At 37.0% G+C, this 16,249-nt stretch overlaps 1 protein-coding gene across 3 annotated transcripts in view; it reads left to right on the top strand.

The window, feature by feature from the left end:
• Positions 1-16,249, top strand: part of VPS13A (vacuolar protein sorting 13 homolog A) — a 308,176-nt gene that overhangs the window by 242,717 nt on the left and 49,210 nt on the right. For all 3 annotated transcript variants that reach the window (XM_069105632.1, XM_069105621.1, XM_069105624.1), the window contains 5 exons: positions 991-1,144; positions 1,621-1,767; positions 2,573-2,654; positions 5,697-5,766; positions 10,172-10,277. In XM_069105632.1, coding sequence (XP_068961733.1) covers positions 991-1,144; positions 1,621-1,767; positions 2,573-2,654; positions 5,697-5,766; positions 10,172-10,277 — 559 coding nt within the window. The remainder of the gene's footprint in view (positions 1-990; positions 1,145-1,620; positions 1,768-2,572; positions 2,655-5,696; positions 5,767-10,171; positions 10,278-16,249) is intronic.

Below are 16,249 nucleotides of genomic sequence, written 5' to 3'. Positions count from 1 at the left end.
CTTTTCAGCTCTGGTCTTTTCATCAAGAATGCTTGAAAGTCCTCTATTTCATTGAGTGTCCATATTTTCCCCTGAAGTATTATACTCAGTTTTGCTGTGTATGCAATTCTTGGTTTTAATCCTAGCTCCTTTGACCTCCAGAATATCTAAAAAATATATTTTTTAAAGCAATTGGGGTTAAGTAACTTGCTCAAGGTTACACAGCCAGTTATTTCTGGGTGTGGTGCTGAGTATCTGAGCCCGGATTTGATCCAGGTCATCCCGACACTGGAGCTGGTGCTCTTACTCACTGAGCCATGTGGCTGCCCCTAAAAAATATTTTTAAAAAATTCAGCTATTTTTAATTTTTAGTAGTCAATTTTCTCCCTCTTATTTCTCCCTACCCCAACCTTTGAGAAGACTAAAAACAGGCCAAAACTTTAAAATATTTATTAACTCATCTTTTTTTTTCTTTTTTTTTTCTTTTGCTTTTTGGAGGGGAAAAGACCAGGGCTATTGGGGTTAAGTTACTTGCCCAATGTCACATGGCTAGTAAGTGTCAAGTGTCTGAGGCTGGATTTGAAATCATATCCTCATGATTCCAGGGCCAGTGCTCTGATTCACTATGCCACCAAGCTGCCCCTACCTTTTCTATTTCTGAAGGGAGGGAGGGAGAGAAAGGAAAAAAAAAGATATATGCTTCATTTTACACTCTGAATCTATAATATACTGATACTTATTAAAGCCGTATGAAAATTTCTTGGGAGCATACCTAAGGAAAGAAGGGCCATTTTAGAAGGAATATAAGCATGATTTTTTATGCTAGGGTATTTAGGTCTGTTGGTTAAAATAAGAGACCAGTATTTGTTTTGTGTCACCTTGTGATAGGAGTTTATTATCAAACATTTTTACTGAAAGTTGAATACTTTTGTCATGAAATGGTAATATGTTATATTTGAAAGTTGATTTTAATTTTGTCCTCATTGCTGTGGTCTTACTTTCACCTACTAGCTCTGATGTAGTTTGGGAGACAAAACCAAAGAAGAAGGCAAGATGGAGGCCACTGAGTATAAAGCAAACTGAAAAATTAGAGAGAGAATTTAAAGAATACATTGAGATTTCACCTTCAGAAGATAAGATTATACAGCTGGAACCTAATGTTTCGGTACTATTTTAAAATATTGAATTAAAGTAGTTTTTAAATCATATGTTGACCGAAAGCATTTTTATGAACTGAAAGGTCATCTAAATCAATGATATGTAGGTGAAATATTTTAAAATTTTGCATTATTTTTATCAAAATGGCCAGTTTATATATTAAAATAAATGTTTCCATTGATTTTCAAGTTAGTGGATTTTTTTCTTCCCTGAATACTTGCTTATTATATCTTAGTAATTTTTAAATTGAGTAAATAGAAGTTATAAACTTTATAAATAAGATGGATAAACATTAGCATGAGTTTTGTCGTGTTGGTAGTAATAGTTTGGAAAGTGATAGTATGTTTAAAATTATATACATTATGTAACCCATACAAACCCAACTCAGATGTTTGAATTTATATATTAGGCATTTTATGTTTTGTTGTATTACTGTTTTGGGATAGCCCTGAGTAAAAAATAAAAAAGACCTTTGTTTTTCAGGTTTATTTAACACCTAGTGGTAGTAACATGAAAATTCTACAACCACATATGATACCTGTACGAAGAAATTACCTGCCAGCAGTAAAATTGGAATATAGTACATCTGCACATCAGACATCTTTCAGAATCCAAATTTATAGGATACAGGTAAATGTTCCTGAAGAACACCAGCCTCTCCTCTTCCTCAGTCAAATAACAAGTACAAAGAAATAAGACTAACCAGAAATATTGCCCATTATTAATTTTACTTGATATTAGGGGATAGGAATACCATGGGAGTACTTCAGACTTTTTGTAATTTACCTTAATATCCCATAAAGACATTTTACCAAGATCTCTTATATATAATAAAATTAGTTCTTTGATTGATTGCTTTGTTTAAATACTAACCTGTTTCTTCTTACTCTTTGGTAGAGGTATTAGTTGTTAATACAAGTTAGATGAAAAATGAGGGTTGAGAAGGAAAAGAAGGGAAGGTTCTTGAGTGATACTTATTTTTCTTGCAGGGTGGGGGGAGAGAGAGAGAGAGAGAGAATTGCTTTCATAATAGGAAATTCTAGAATAAGAAGACAAAATCAGGGGCAGCCAGGTAGCACAGCAAGTAAGAACACCGGCTCCAATGTCGGGATGACCTGGGGATCGAATCCGGGCTCAGACACTTAGCACCCACCCAGAAACACCTGGCTATGTAACCTTGAGCAAGTTACTTAACCCCAATTGCTTTAAAAAAAAATAAAAAAAAGACAAAATCATTTTCTGTCTCTTGAGTTACATTGTGATTTTGGTTAAATAATTTATTTAACTTTTCTATACTTTATTTTCTTAGATGAAAAACAAAGGAGGTTGCACTAAAGAATTTTTAAGGTCTTTTCCATCTATAGATGTCTAAGAGTTTAGGTAACTTGTACAGCTGACACAGCAGAGTGTTAACCTGTCTTTTCTTTTTCATTAGATACAAAATCAGATTCATGGAGCTATATTTCCCTTTGTATTTTATCCCATTAAACCTCCCAAATCGGTCACCATGGATTCAGGTTTGTTGCTTTTGTTTCAGAGCTTTTCATTAAAATCTATTGTCTTTTAAAATGAAGAGGTGAGCTAAAAATAAAATTTTGTCACAAACTGATGCTGAAATAAAAATATTTTCAAAAACTGAGTTTCTATAGAATCGTTAGAAAATTTAATTGTTTTAAAAACTAATATGTCATGCAATGGAATTATGAAAATACAAAAGAGAACATAAGCTGTAAGTATATTACTAACATCAAGCCATATAATATCTGTTTGTTGGATCTATATATCTGTGTTTGAATATATACTATACTGTTACTAGAAATGTCCCTAAAATATGATATTATTTTCCTTTATTTCAAAATACAAGTAACCCCTTACTTATGAACTTGACTTGGAAACCACTTATACGTATGAATTCATTCAACAGATATTTAGCAAACACCACAGTACTAGGTGTTGTGATGGATAAAAATAAGTTTGGAGGGTACATGGAATGATGGTAAAATTACTAGACTCTGAGAGTCAAGAGACCTAAGTTTCTCTTCTAGCTCTACCATGACTTGTTTACGTCAGACCATTTATGCACCTCATGAGGTATAAATTTCTGCATCTATAAGGTGAGAGAGTTGGACCTGGTGATCTTTAATATACCTTCCAGTTCTAAAATTCTGAGAGACTGTTTTAATGACTCTGCCCTCAAGAAACTTATAATCTACTTGTTGGGTTTTGACAGATGGACAGAGTTGAATGCCAGTCCTCTGCCATTGTACCCAAGGGAATGTGTTCTTGAAAGTCTTGGTAGATTCTTGGAATGCATTTTTTTCATTTATGCAATATTTTTTAAAAGCAGTTAGGCATGCTTGAATACCTCTTTTAAAAAATAGCTCTGTCCAGCAGTATAGCTCTTAATGAGAAACTTTGCCACCATAGAGAGAACCAGTATAGGAGACGACATTTTGTTGTAGGATATTGATGCCCTCACTCTTGTAATAGGCAGTAGCTTCCCAGCATTTTGAACCTCCTACGTCTTATAATTATCCCTCCCCTTATCCTCAGTAATGTTGACGTGTGACTGTGTCTCCCTAATTTTCAGGGAGTCATGTTCTTCAAGCATTGGACACATAGCCTATCTTTCAATTGGTCTTTGTCTTTACGCTCGCATTCTGTAATGTCTTTGTCTTCCTACATGAGCTCTAGGACTTCATCCTTCTACCCTGGCTAACTCGTCACCCTACTATAATGTAGGCATGTTAGATATTAAATAGGTTTTACTTACCTGGAAATTTAATCCCTATTCATGTTGTTTAATGGAAAAAAATGCCAACTTTTACAATGTCTGATATAGGGGAAAACTCTTTTAAGTCAGAGATTTTTACAAATACTACTTTTGTGATATACCTCTTTGACCTTGGGGAAGTCACTTAAGCTCTCTGGCCTTCAGTTTCTTCATCTGTAAAATGAGAGACGTGATAAGATGTACGTCTACCAGCTTTCCTCCCTTGCCAAAAAAATGGGTTAGACTATTGGCTTCCTAGTCACCTAAGGGCAGAATAGCAAGGCCTATTCAAGTGGATTTGGGGCCCATAAATCTTGGTGTATATCCCAACACAAAAGAAGTCATCCCATCCTGCCCTACTGTTTGTTTGAATGCTGCATTTATCCAAACTTAAGTGTTACTGTATCCTCATTGAATGACTTTTTTTTTAATGTTACAGCTGATTGAACTTCCTTTTGTTATTTATTCAATGATCTACAAAGTGCCTCATGTTGTCCCAACTTTGAACCTAAAACTAACAAAGTATGAATCAGAATCAGGCCCCATCCATAATAGGGATATTCAACTACTGTGTTTCCCCGATAATAAAACCTATCCCGAAAATAAGCCCTCCCCTTACTGTGTAAGATTCCTCTAAAATAAGCTCTCCCCCGAAAATAAGCCCCATTGAGATTGCTACTGTAGTGAAGGTGATCCCCTGTATGCACCGTCCCCCCCCCCCCCGTGAAATGCACGCCGCACTCTGAGCTGCATCCAATCAGAGAGCTGCAGCAGTGAGCGCGTCATCCTGTTCTTCCCCAGTGATTTGCTTATTGAATAAAGGTACGTTTTTTTGTTCACATTTACCTGTTTATTAAAATTGCTGTCAATGTTCATTAAAATAAGCCCTCCCCTGAAAATAAGCCCTCTGGTGTTTTTCTGTCCAAAAAAAAACAATAAGACAGTGTCTTATTATCGGGGAAACACGGTAGTTGTCTGATGAGGTCTCTTCTGACTCTTGATCTGTGATCCTATAATCTGTTTCTGAGTTTGTGCTGCCTATAGTGGTATTTATTTTTAATAGTTATTCCATGTATGTACTTTCATAGGACCTGAGCACATACTTGTGAAAGTTTTTTAGTTTTTTTTAAAAGTTGATTTCTGACCTAATACTAAGAATAGATGCTCCAAAGAAATATAGTAGTACCAGTGATGTAGTGTTAAAATTTTGGTTAAAACTTAGAATATTTCTTGAAACTTATTTCTCTTAGATTTGGACTATTTTATTTCACACCTTGTATCATTTGTTCAAAGGCATTTTATTTGTATCCCAAATGTCTATTGGCTACTGTACAAAAGTTTATATTAGACATTAGAGAATGCGAGTGTAAAGGAAAGAAAGAAAGCTACAATTAAGGGGAAGATTATCTAGGATACATGTAACCTATGCCTCTTCTCTTTCTTGCTCATTTAACATAAAAGGAATGAGTATTATTTCCATTAGAGTAAAAGTGAATTATTTGGATATTTTATTTTGTAACTTAGTGACATAAAACTCTCTAAACTTTTTTTGTTTTCAATTATTATATATAAAACTTCGAGCAAAACTTCCTCAGTTTCCAAAATTTAGACTTCTGATTATTTAAACAACAGTAGTTTAGCATTGGCTTAGAAATTGCTGTGATATTTGATTATTATTCACAGTAGCTCCTAGAATTATAGAACACAGAGTACTTATATATAGTACTAACATTTTGTTGTAAAGCAGTATAAAATTAATTATGTTAATATCTTAATACCTTTGCAGCACCAAAGCCATTTACAGATGTAAGTATTGTGATGAGATCTGCAGGACATTCACAAATAACACGTATTAAGTAAGTATCCCACAGAATTCACAATTGTATACCTTGATGTCATTTATAATTTTAGTTGATTTAAAGATTATTCATTACTGATACCGTCTGAGCATAGTAAGAACTAGAATTTTTTTAAACTTTTATTTTCTAAAAATATTTTATTGGGGCGGCCAGGTAGCACAGCGAGTAAGAGCACCAGCTCCAGTGTTGAGAAGACCTGGAGATTGAATCCTGGGCTCAGACACTTAGCACCCACCCAGAAACACCTGGCCGTATAACCTTGAGCAAGTTACTTAACCCCAATTGCTTCGGGGCAGCCAGGTGGCTCAGCGAGTAAGAGCACCGGCTCCAGTGTCAGGATGACCTGGATCAAATCTGGGCTCAGATACTCAGCACCACACCCAGAAATAATAACTGGCCGTGTAACCTTGAGCAAGTTACTTAACCCCAATTGATTTAAAAAAAAATTTTATTTATGCATTTGGGGGTGATTTATAGTGCCTTTACTTCCCAGTGCTATATAGCACTTTTCTTTATAATACCAAAAATGGCTAAGTAAAGTCATCTGATAGAGCCACCACCAATGATAGAGAATGCTTTTTGCAGCTATAATACAGCATGTTTCTCTCAAGAAGTAGATCATTGGGGCAGCTAGGTGGTTCAGTGAATAGAGCACCAGCCCTGGAGTCAGGAGGGTCTGAGTTCAAATCCGGCCACAGACACTTAACACTAGCCATGTGACCTTGGGCAAGTCACTTAACCCGAATTGCCCTGCCCTCCCCCCTCCAAAAAGCAAAAAAATAAAAAAAGTAGATAATCTATCAGAAGTAAATTTTGATCATCACTTCTTATCTTAATGTATCATTTTCCTTTTATTACATCATTATATACATCATTATGTTCATTGTATCTTTGTATACATGTTTTCTTTAGTGTGCATCAGTTCATACCAGTCTACATTTCTTTGAATTCTTCATATGTCATTCTTTACAATGTACAACATTCCATTAAAATCACTACCTGCCAATGGGCACCTAATTTGTTTCTAGTTTTTTGCTACCACAAAAAGTATATTGTGAGTATGTTAGCATATATGGGACTTTGTATATTTGTCCTCCTGGGGTATTTGTTGAATAGTGGGATCACTGCTTCCAAAATAGTTGCATGATTTTGCAGTTCCACTAGCAGTGTAACCCACCATATTTGTGAAACACCTTTTTACCCTGAAGCTTTTTTATCATTGACTTTATCTTCCTCCAAATGTGACCACCTCTATCACTCTTACTATTTTAAATTTTGCTTGGGATGAGAGAACCCGGGGAACCACCATAAATACACTTGGTGTACGTTACTTCTGGCTTAAATTCTAAGACCAAGAAAACTTCCTTTGACACTCAGCAGCTGACTTCCTGATGTCTAAAATTGAGCTCATCATCCTTCTCTCCAAACTAATCTTTCCCTCTTCCTGAACTTCTCTGTTTCTATCAAGGGCACTACTGTTCTCTCCAGTCACCTGGATTTACAACCATTGTTTGTCAATCCTCATTCTCCTTCATTCCACATACTCAGTCAGTTGTCTACCTCCACAGCACCTCTCAAATTCTTTCCCTTCTCTTTCCTCACATGGATACCATCCTAATTCAGGCCTTCATCTCCTCTTTCCTGGATGATTGCAGTAGCCTCCTCTTCAATTCATCTTCTCCATAGCTGTCAAAGTGATTTTCTTTAAGTATATGTCTAATCATTTCATTCCTTTTCTCAGTAAATCCAGGGATTCCCTTCTTCCTCTGATCAAATATAAATATCTCTCTTTAGCTTTTAAAGACCTTCATAAGAGATCCTCACCTAACTTTCTAACTTTACATCCATTATACATCACTCCTCTTCACATACTCTGTGTTCAGTCCTTATTGACTTTCTTGCTAATCCTCACTTGTAACACTCCATTCTCCTTTCTCTATGCCTTTTATTGGCTTTCTTCAGTGCCTAGAATGCTATCTAAAATTTTATTCAAGCATAGCCTGTTACATGCAGCCTTTCCTTATTCCCCTAGCTGTTAGTGCCGTTCCCTCCTACTCCCTAAAAAATTTACTTCTTATTTTTTTTGCATTTGTTTGTTTGTTTGTTTGTTAATGTATTGTCTCCACTAAGGAGATGTGAGTTCCTTGAGGGCAAGAATGTTTTATTTTTGCTTAACAGCCAGCTTAGCAAATGCTTGTTCTTTGCTTTTTTGGTTGATTCCTTATTAGGCAACTCCTGTTTTCCTCATCATTTGTCTCATATTCCTATTGCCCAGACTGCTGTTCAGTAGATATTCAACTACTTGGCTTCATATTTCATCTTTTTTTTTGTTCCCAACTTGACTTGAAGACCCTATGCTTAATACTGTAATGTAATAATTACATGATCATCAAGATGACAGCATCAGAATTTCTTCCTCATTCTTGCCTTAGCCAAAATTCTTACTACTCCTGCTCATGAGGTAGATGATTGGTTCATAGATGCCCTCTTGGTCTCCCTTCCTTACCTGAAGGGGTAAATAAGGGGGCAGCAGAGACCTCTTTGCCAATCTTGTCTCCTATGTTTCAGGCCTCTCTCCTTAACCCCTTCAGTTCCCATCTGGCCAACTAAAAATGATTACTGGCAACTGCGTGAAATTTATATAGCCCTTGAAGATTGTCAAAGCACTTCACAGACATTTTCTTAATTGATCCTCACGACTCTTGCTATCCTTATTTTGTGGGTGAGAAAACTGAAGCACTTTATGTGACTTTTTCAGTTGCATAGCTAGTAAGTATCCAAGGAGGGTTTCCAGTCCAGGTCTATGTGACTCCCAACATTAGCAATCTGTCTACCATACCTTGTTTTCATGAGAGGAAGAAAACTTAATGATGATGTAGAGCAGGGTTTCTGAAATTCTTTGGTGTTAGGACTGCTTTGTATTTTTAAAATTCGTTGAGGTTCCCAAAGAGCTTTTGTTTATGTGAATTATATCTATTGATATTCACTGTATTAGAACTTAGATATTTTGAAAGTATTTATTCATTTAAAAATAATGACAAACCCATAACATTTTAAAGTTGACCTTCTTTAATAATTATTTGGTACTGATATTGGACAAATACAAGCAAAACATCAAATCCAGTGGTGAGACAAAGAACAATTCTCCAGATGATACATTAACTCAGTCTTCATATTTGCAGTGAAATCTTTAATTTGCAGATCATATACCCTGGGAAAAACTTCACCATATACTGATGAGAGAATGAAAGTAGAAAAAGCAAATAACATCTTAATATTATTATAAACATAGTTTTGGCCTCATGGATCCCCCTGGAAGGCTCTTGGAGTCTTCCCTCCACACTCTGAGAAGTACTGTTCTGGAGTGATCTTTTACCATCAAGAAGAGATGGAGCAGAGTTGGCACCGCCTCACTTTGCCTGAAAAGGGCACAAGAACAGCCAGTTCTCATTCTGTTCAGCCATCTTCAGGTGCTGAATCAAGCCTCACTGATTTTTACAAAATATCTTTGTAAATTCATTATGTGGAAAACTACATTAAAAGTGGAACAAAAGGGGAACAACTTAGCATCATAGAATGAGTGCTGGTCTCAGTGTCAGAAAACAAATTCCAGATTTGGACACCACTACTTCTTAGCAAGAAGGGACAGTTCCCGGTACAGTGGAGAGAGCAGTGGGCCTGGAGTCAGGAAGACCTGAATTCAAATGTGGTCTCAGACACTTACTAGCTGTGGTACCCTAATTTAGTGAGGCTTTTCTCAGATGTAAAATGGGGATAAATACCACCTAACTCCTAAGAATGTTGTGAAGATAAAATGTGATGTTTGTAAAATGCTTTGCTAACCAAAAAGCACTATATGAATGCTAATTGGTTTTTTTGTTTGTTTTTTTTCTTTTTGGAGGGCAGTTGGGGTTGTGACTTGCCCAAGGCCACACAGCTAGTTTTTGTGTTAAGTGTCTAAAGCTGGATTTGAACTTAGGTCCTCCTGACTCCAGGTGCTCTATTCACTGTGCCACCTAGCCACCCCTATAAATGCTAATTGTGATGGTGATGATGATGTGACAACGGGTAAAAAGTTTCACTTTCTGAGCTTCAGTTTCCTGATCTGTAAAATAAACATAACAATAGTTGCTTTATTTAATAGTGTTGATGTGAGGAAAGCACTTTGAAAAATTTTAAAATGCTATATAAATGCTAATTACAGTAATTATTATCATACTTTTATTATTTTGTTATCTCTGCCTATTGTACCCTACAATGACTTAATATAGTTGCAGTCATAACAATGAATTTGTATTTATTAAATTTCTGATTAATTTGTTGAGGTCTCCTTTGGTTTAAAAGTTCTGTTCTTGATGCACTCAGTTGGTATTCATTAAAAACTTTCTGCATTCTCATATAGGTATTTTAAAGTGTTGATACAAGAAATGGACCTCAGATTAGATCTTGGATTTCTTTATGCTCTGGCAGATCTCATGGCAGAAGCTGAGGTGACTGAAACACATGAGGTATGAAAAATTGTTATTAAAATTGAGTGAGGAATTAGAAGGAAAAGTAATTAAATACCTCATTCAGACTGAATCTTTTTAAAAAAAATTTATGTTATACATTACCAATATGTATATTGATAGGAATCACCTTTTCTTGGTTATGATAGCTAGTGATATGACAGAAATAACATCAATATCAATCTAGTTAATTAGCAAGTAAAGGTAAATGTTTCAAACCCAAAAGGGATCATAGAGGGTAATATTATGAAGGTACAGTGCTTTTCTTTTCTTTATCCTGTTGGATATTATTACGTTTTTGTTGCTTATTGAGGACTTCAGGAAATTTTTTCTAGGGTAGGTCCTTGGGGTACTTCAGGTGGAAAGAATTAAAAAAGAGATTAAAAGTTACAGCTGTTTGTTGGCAGATAACAATAGCTGATATTTATATAGTGCTTTAATATTTGCAAAGCACTTTTAATATATTATCTTACAAAAACAACTTCATTTTTGGTAATCTGTAACTCTCTTTGTTTCTTCCTACAATGGTCCAACACACATTTTTATTTTGAAGAATGATTACCTACATAGGGTCCATAGAAAACATTTTGTTACAGAGTATTATGGTAGGGAAAATTTTGTACCCATATTAACAGAATAGTTATGATTAGAAGGATGTTATTTAAGAAATTACTTCTTTAGAATTTTTTTTTGGGGGGGGTGTAATTTAATTAGCTGTACAAAAATCCTACTCTATGCCTTATTGTGGTATGGGTGTGGCCTTGGATTCCTGAGAGGTTTTATCAGTGGAACACAGGCACCACAGTCTAAGATGGAAAGGCTTCAAGTATGGGCCTAATGAAACTAATTCTGCTTTCTGAAGACCAGCCATAATTAGTACAGAAAGGTTTGTACAGAAAGCTGGCCACCAACTAATAGTTTTTTTGGCCCCTAAACAGACAAGAATATAAAACAGCACTTCATTCAGTTTTGTTCCCTTCTGCCTTTACATTGATTGTGGCAAATTGGTATAAAAGGGGGAGAGGAAACCCCAGTTCTTAAAAATTTAGACCATCTGCAATACTTCTTACTTTTGGTTTTCTTTTTGTATGTTCTTTTTCTGAACTGGAGAGAGTGTTGGTCTTAGAGTCAGGAAGAACTGAATTCAAATCCAGCCCTTAGGTATGTAATATCATAGGTTTAGAGTTATGAAGACATCTTGGAGGTCAGTCCAGTACCCTCAAATTATAAAGTAAGAAATATGAGCTCAGAGAGATTTTCACCAGGGTCACATAGAGTTTATGATTCCAAATCTGATTTTCTTTTCCAGTGTACTACTATACTGTCTCTATTGTAGCTACTTCTGTGACTGTCATCAAGTCACTTAGCCATTCTGAGCCTCAGTTTCCTTCTATATAAAATTAAAAGCCATCTGGATTGTTGTGAATCTCATGGGAAGCATATTATGTTATGTGTAATGCAAGCCTTAAAGTATTTATAAATTTCAGTTATTGCTGCCATCATCCATCTCCCATTGAGCTGACGGAGTATTTGTTGTTAGCTTTTCAGTCCTGTCTCATCTTTGTGACTCCTTTTGGAGCTTTCTTGGCAAACATACTAAAGTGATTTGCCATTTCCCTCTCCAGCTCATTTTAAAGAAGAAAAAAATGAGGCAAACTGGGTTAAGTGACTCACCCAGAGTCATACAGCTAGTAAATGCATGAAGCTGGTTTTGAGATCTGGTTTTCTTGACTCTAGGTAAAGTCCTTTATCTACTGTGCCACCTAACTGCCCCAATTATTGATTAATATGACAGATATTAGACCAAATTAACTCTGTTCTTGTATTCTCCATTAATCAGTCAGCAAGAACTTATTATGTGCTTACTATATGCCAGGCACTGTATTAAATACTAGAGATACACAGAAAGGGAAAAATCCTTCTTCAGGAATTCCTGATTAGAATGGGAGCTCTAATGGAGGCATGTTAATAATTATGTGCATAAATGTAGACAGGGTAGATTGAAGTTAATCTGTGAAGGCAGGGCACTAGCATTTGGGAGAGGAGGACCAGAAAGGCCCTTCCTGCAGAAGGTAGGACTTGAGCTATTTCTTACAGGAAGCAAGGTAAATTAAAGGTAGGAAATGAGGAGAGAGAGGATCCAAGCATGGGGGCACTCAGGGCAAAGTTGCAGATATCAGAGAGGGAGTGTTAAGGAACAGCAAGGAGGCCAGTGTAGATAGATTTAGAGTACATGGAGAAGAGTCAAGTATAAACAGATTAGAAAGAATAGTATAGTTCTGATCCATTACTCCCCTCACAAGAACGGGCAGGGAGATAAATCTGTGAACCTAGCTCACTTCTGTGAGACCCCACAAACACCCAGCCTGCCAGTCTCCCCTCTCCAAATTAATCAGCCCCAGAGCAACATTCAATACCTGGAAGAGGATCAGGACCATCTTTGGAAGCAATTCCTGTCTGAGGAGAGCATGTTTTCCCATTTTTCCCTCCTCAGTTTGCACAGTGACCACTCCTACTCTAAATTCTCCATGGTGACTCCAGCCTTTGGAAGACTCTCTCAAACTAACTGGGGACTCTGATGTCTTTTGCCCTAGCTTCCTGCTGACATTGAGCCCCAGTTTAGAACTATTTCTCTGGTAATATCTGGAAAATTTTATTCCAGAGACCCTTGAGTTGCTGAGAAAGAGTGTTCCCTGGTATACCAAAGTCACAGTCTTTGTGGTGGGGAGGTAATATAACTGTGAATGTCAAGGAACTCCCCCTGTGCCCCAAGAATGGGAACCTATCAGGGACTCACACACTCTACCCTAAGATGGGGAGGATCTGAACTTCTGTGGAAACCAGACTCACAGGCCAGCAATGCAGAACATGATCTGGACACTTGTACATTTTGCACAGGAATATACGAGACACCCACAAAGAGTGGAGAGATAGTCTAACCCTCAGTTGCCTTAGAGTGATGGAGGGGGAAATGGAATCACATGTCATTGAGAATGAGAAGGAAAAAGTCAAGAACATTCTTGGGGAAAGACAGGAAAAGGGGTCTTATGAAATCAAAATAATAATCAGTGGGCAATTTTTAAAATCTAGAAATTTGAGGAGACTACGAGATGTGAAGAGTTTCGCAAAGACTATACTTGATCTTGGAGAAAATAGGGAATCAATAGGTTTTATTGATTGTGAGTATATGTCAGGTTTATACTTTAGAAAAATCACATTGGCAGGTAAGTGTAGTGTGGACTCGAGTAGGCAGAGACTTGAGAAAGGGAGACTATTTAGAAGGCTTTTGCAATAGTTGAGGCAAGAGGGGATGAAAACTTGAACTAGCATGGTGGCTGTGTAAGTAGAAAGAAGGGAATATATATGAGATGTTATAAAGGCAAAAGTAGAAGAAATTTGACAAGAGATTAGATTTCTGAGGTTAGTGAGAATGACAATTGGAGAATGACACCAAGTTTATGTCCTTGTGTGATTGATTGGATCCTGGTACCATTAATAGTAATAGGGAATTTCAGGTTGGGGGAGATTTTAAAGAGAAAAATCAGATTATTTTGACAACACTTTCATAAATGGAACATCTTTTTGAAGATGGTCAGTAGGTCCTTGCTGGCACAGGACTATAGCTTATAGAGAGAAGCGATCTAGGCCTATAGGTCTAGGAAACATTGAAATAGATAATAATTGAATTCATAGAAAGTAGTGAAATCACCAAACAAAAGAATATGGGGGGGTGGAGTCAAGATGGTGGAGTAGAAACAGGACTTTTGGGGGTCTCCAGGTTCCACCTCCTCCAATTCATGTAAAAGGTGACTCTGAACAAACTCTGTAGCTACAGAACCCACAAAATGACACAGAGAAGCTACCCTCCCACTGAAGATAGCCCAGCAGGCCGGCAGGAAGGGGCCGGCACAGCACTCTGGGAGCCAAGCCCAGCCCCCGTGAGCCGAGGTTTTAGCCCCAGGGTGGCCACAACCAGCCACCTGCTGGAGGGACTTCAGATCACCAGCAGCTATGGCAGTTTCCAGAATTATCAACACATAGAGGCTAAGGATAAAGTGAGAGGTCAGTTCATTGTGGACTTTGTGAACCGGGAGTTCAGGAGTGCGGTCAGGCCTTTACCCGTGGAGGGAGAAGCAGCTGAGGTGATTCGGCCATGCAGCCACCACCACATGGCTGCTTCAGAACTTCTGTCTTGCAGATTGTAGGGGAACCAAGCGACCAGTCTGAGGGGTAATCACTCTGGCTTTAACCTGCTTGGATCTGGATTGTGGTTTAGGGTGGAGGTCCTGAGTGCTTGACTAGCTTGCCAGAGAGTGTGGAGGCTCACAGAGGGCACCTAGCAAACAGCTCCAGCAGCAGCAAACACGCCAGTGATTTGGGACAAAGCTGTCCTCTCTAGAAGCAGAGTTTTACTGTGGCAAAAAACTCAAAAGTCAAGTAATTGAGTGGCAACATGAGCAAGCAAAGGAAGTAAAGCAAGCAGAGCAGTCCAAATTTACACTCCTATTTTGGGGGCAAAAAGGATTGGGGCATGGAACAGGAGCTTCCAAGAAAAATACAAGCTGGTTAGAGGCCATAGAAGACCTTAAGAAGTATTTTGAAAACCAAATAAGAGAAGTGGAGGAAAAATTGGGAAAAGAAATGAGAACGATGCAAGAAAATTGTGAAATGAGAGTCAACAGCCTGACTGAGGAAAATAGCACCTTAAAAAAATAGACTAACTCAAATGGCAAAAGAGACTCAAAAAAAGGCAATAAGGAGAAGAATGCCTTAAAAAGTTGAATTTGCCAGATGGAAAAAGAATCTCAAAAGCTCACTGAAGAGAATCATTCCTTCAGAATTAGATTGGAGCAAATGGAAGCTAATGACTTTATGAGAAATCAAGAAACCAAAGAAATGAAAAAATAGAAGGCAATGTGAAATATCTCATTGGGAAAACCACTGACCTGGAAAATAGATCCAGGAGAGATAATTTAAAAATTATTGGACTACCTGAAAGCCATGATCAAAAAAAAAGAACCTGGAAATCATACTTCAAGAAATTCTAAAGGAAAATTGCCCCAGTGTTTTAGAACCAGAGGGCAAAATAGAGGTTGAAAGAATGTACCAGTTTCCTCCTGAAAAAGATCCCTAAAAGAAAACTCCTTGGAATATTATAGAGCCAGGTTCTGGAATTTCCAGATCAAGGAGAAAATATTATAAGCAGCTATTAAGAAACAATTTGGATACTATGGAAACAAAATCAGGATAATACAGGATCTGGCAGCTTCTACACTGAGGGATCAAAGGAATTGGAATATGATGTAGGAGCTGGGATTAAAACTAAGAATCACCTACCCAGCAAAATTGAGTATCATGTTTCAGGGGGAAATATGGTCATTCAATGGGATAGAGGACTTTCAAGTATTCTTGATGAAAAAATCAGAGTTGAATAGAAAATTTGACATTAAGATTCGAGAAGCATGAGAAGGTAAACAGGGAAAAGAAATCATAAGGAACTTATCAAAGTTTGAACTATTTACATTCCTACATGGAAAAATGATAATTGTAACTTAAGAAACTTTTCTCAGTATGAAAATAGTTGAAGGGAATAGAAATGTGTGTGTATATATATTTATATATATTATATATGTATATATATACATAGGAGGGTATATGGGCATATGAATACATATGTGAATGTGTGTATATATGTGTACAGGTATACATAGATAGAGGGCACAGGAACAATTTAATAAGAAGGGATGATATTTGAAAGGTGAAATTAAGAGGTGAAAGGAATATAATGAGGGGAGATTGGGAGAGACTGAATGGGATAAACTATCTCATATAGAAGAGTCAAGGGAAAACTGTTACAATGGAGGGGAAGAACAGGAAGGCAAAACGGAATGGATCAACCTTATTCTCATTGAATTTGTCTGAGGGAGGGAGTGACATGTACACTAAATAGGGTATCTCACCCTACAGGAGAG

The sequence above is a fragment of the Petaurus breviceps genome, unplaced genomic scaffold (genome assembly GCF_028583685.1).
Source record: "Petaurus breviceps papuanus isolate PSGF00001 unplaced genomic scaffold, PetGlider_PUasm1.0 138, whole genome shotgun sequence".
Classification (NCBI taxonomy): Eukaryota; Metazoa; Chordata; class Mammalia; order Diprotodontia; family Petauridae; genus Petaurus; species Petaurus breviceps.
This window is presented reverse-complemented; position numbering and strand designations above follow the sequence as displayed.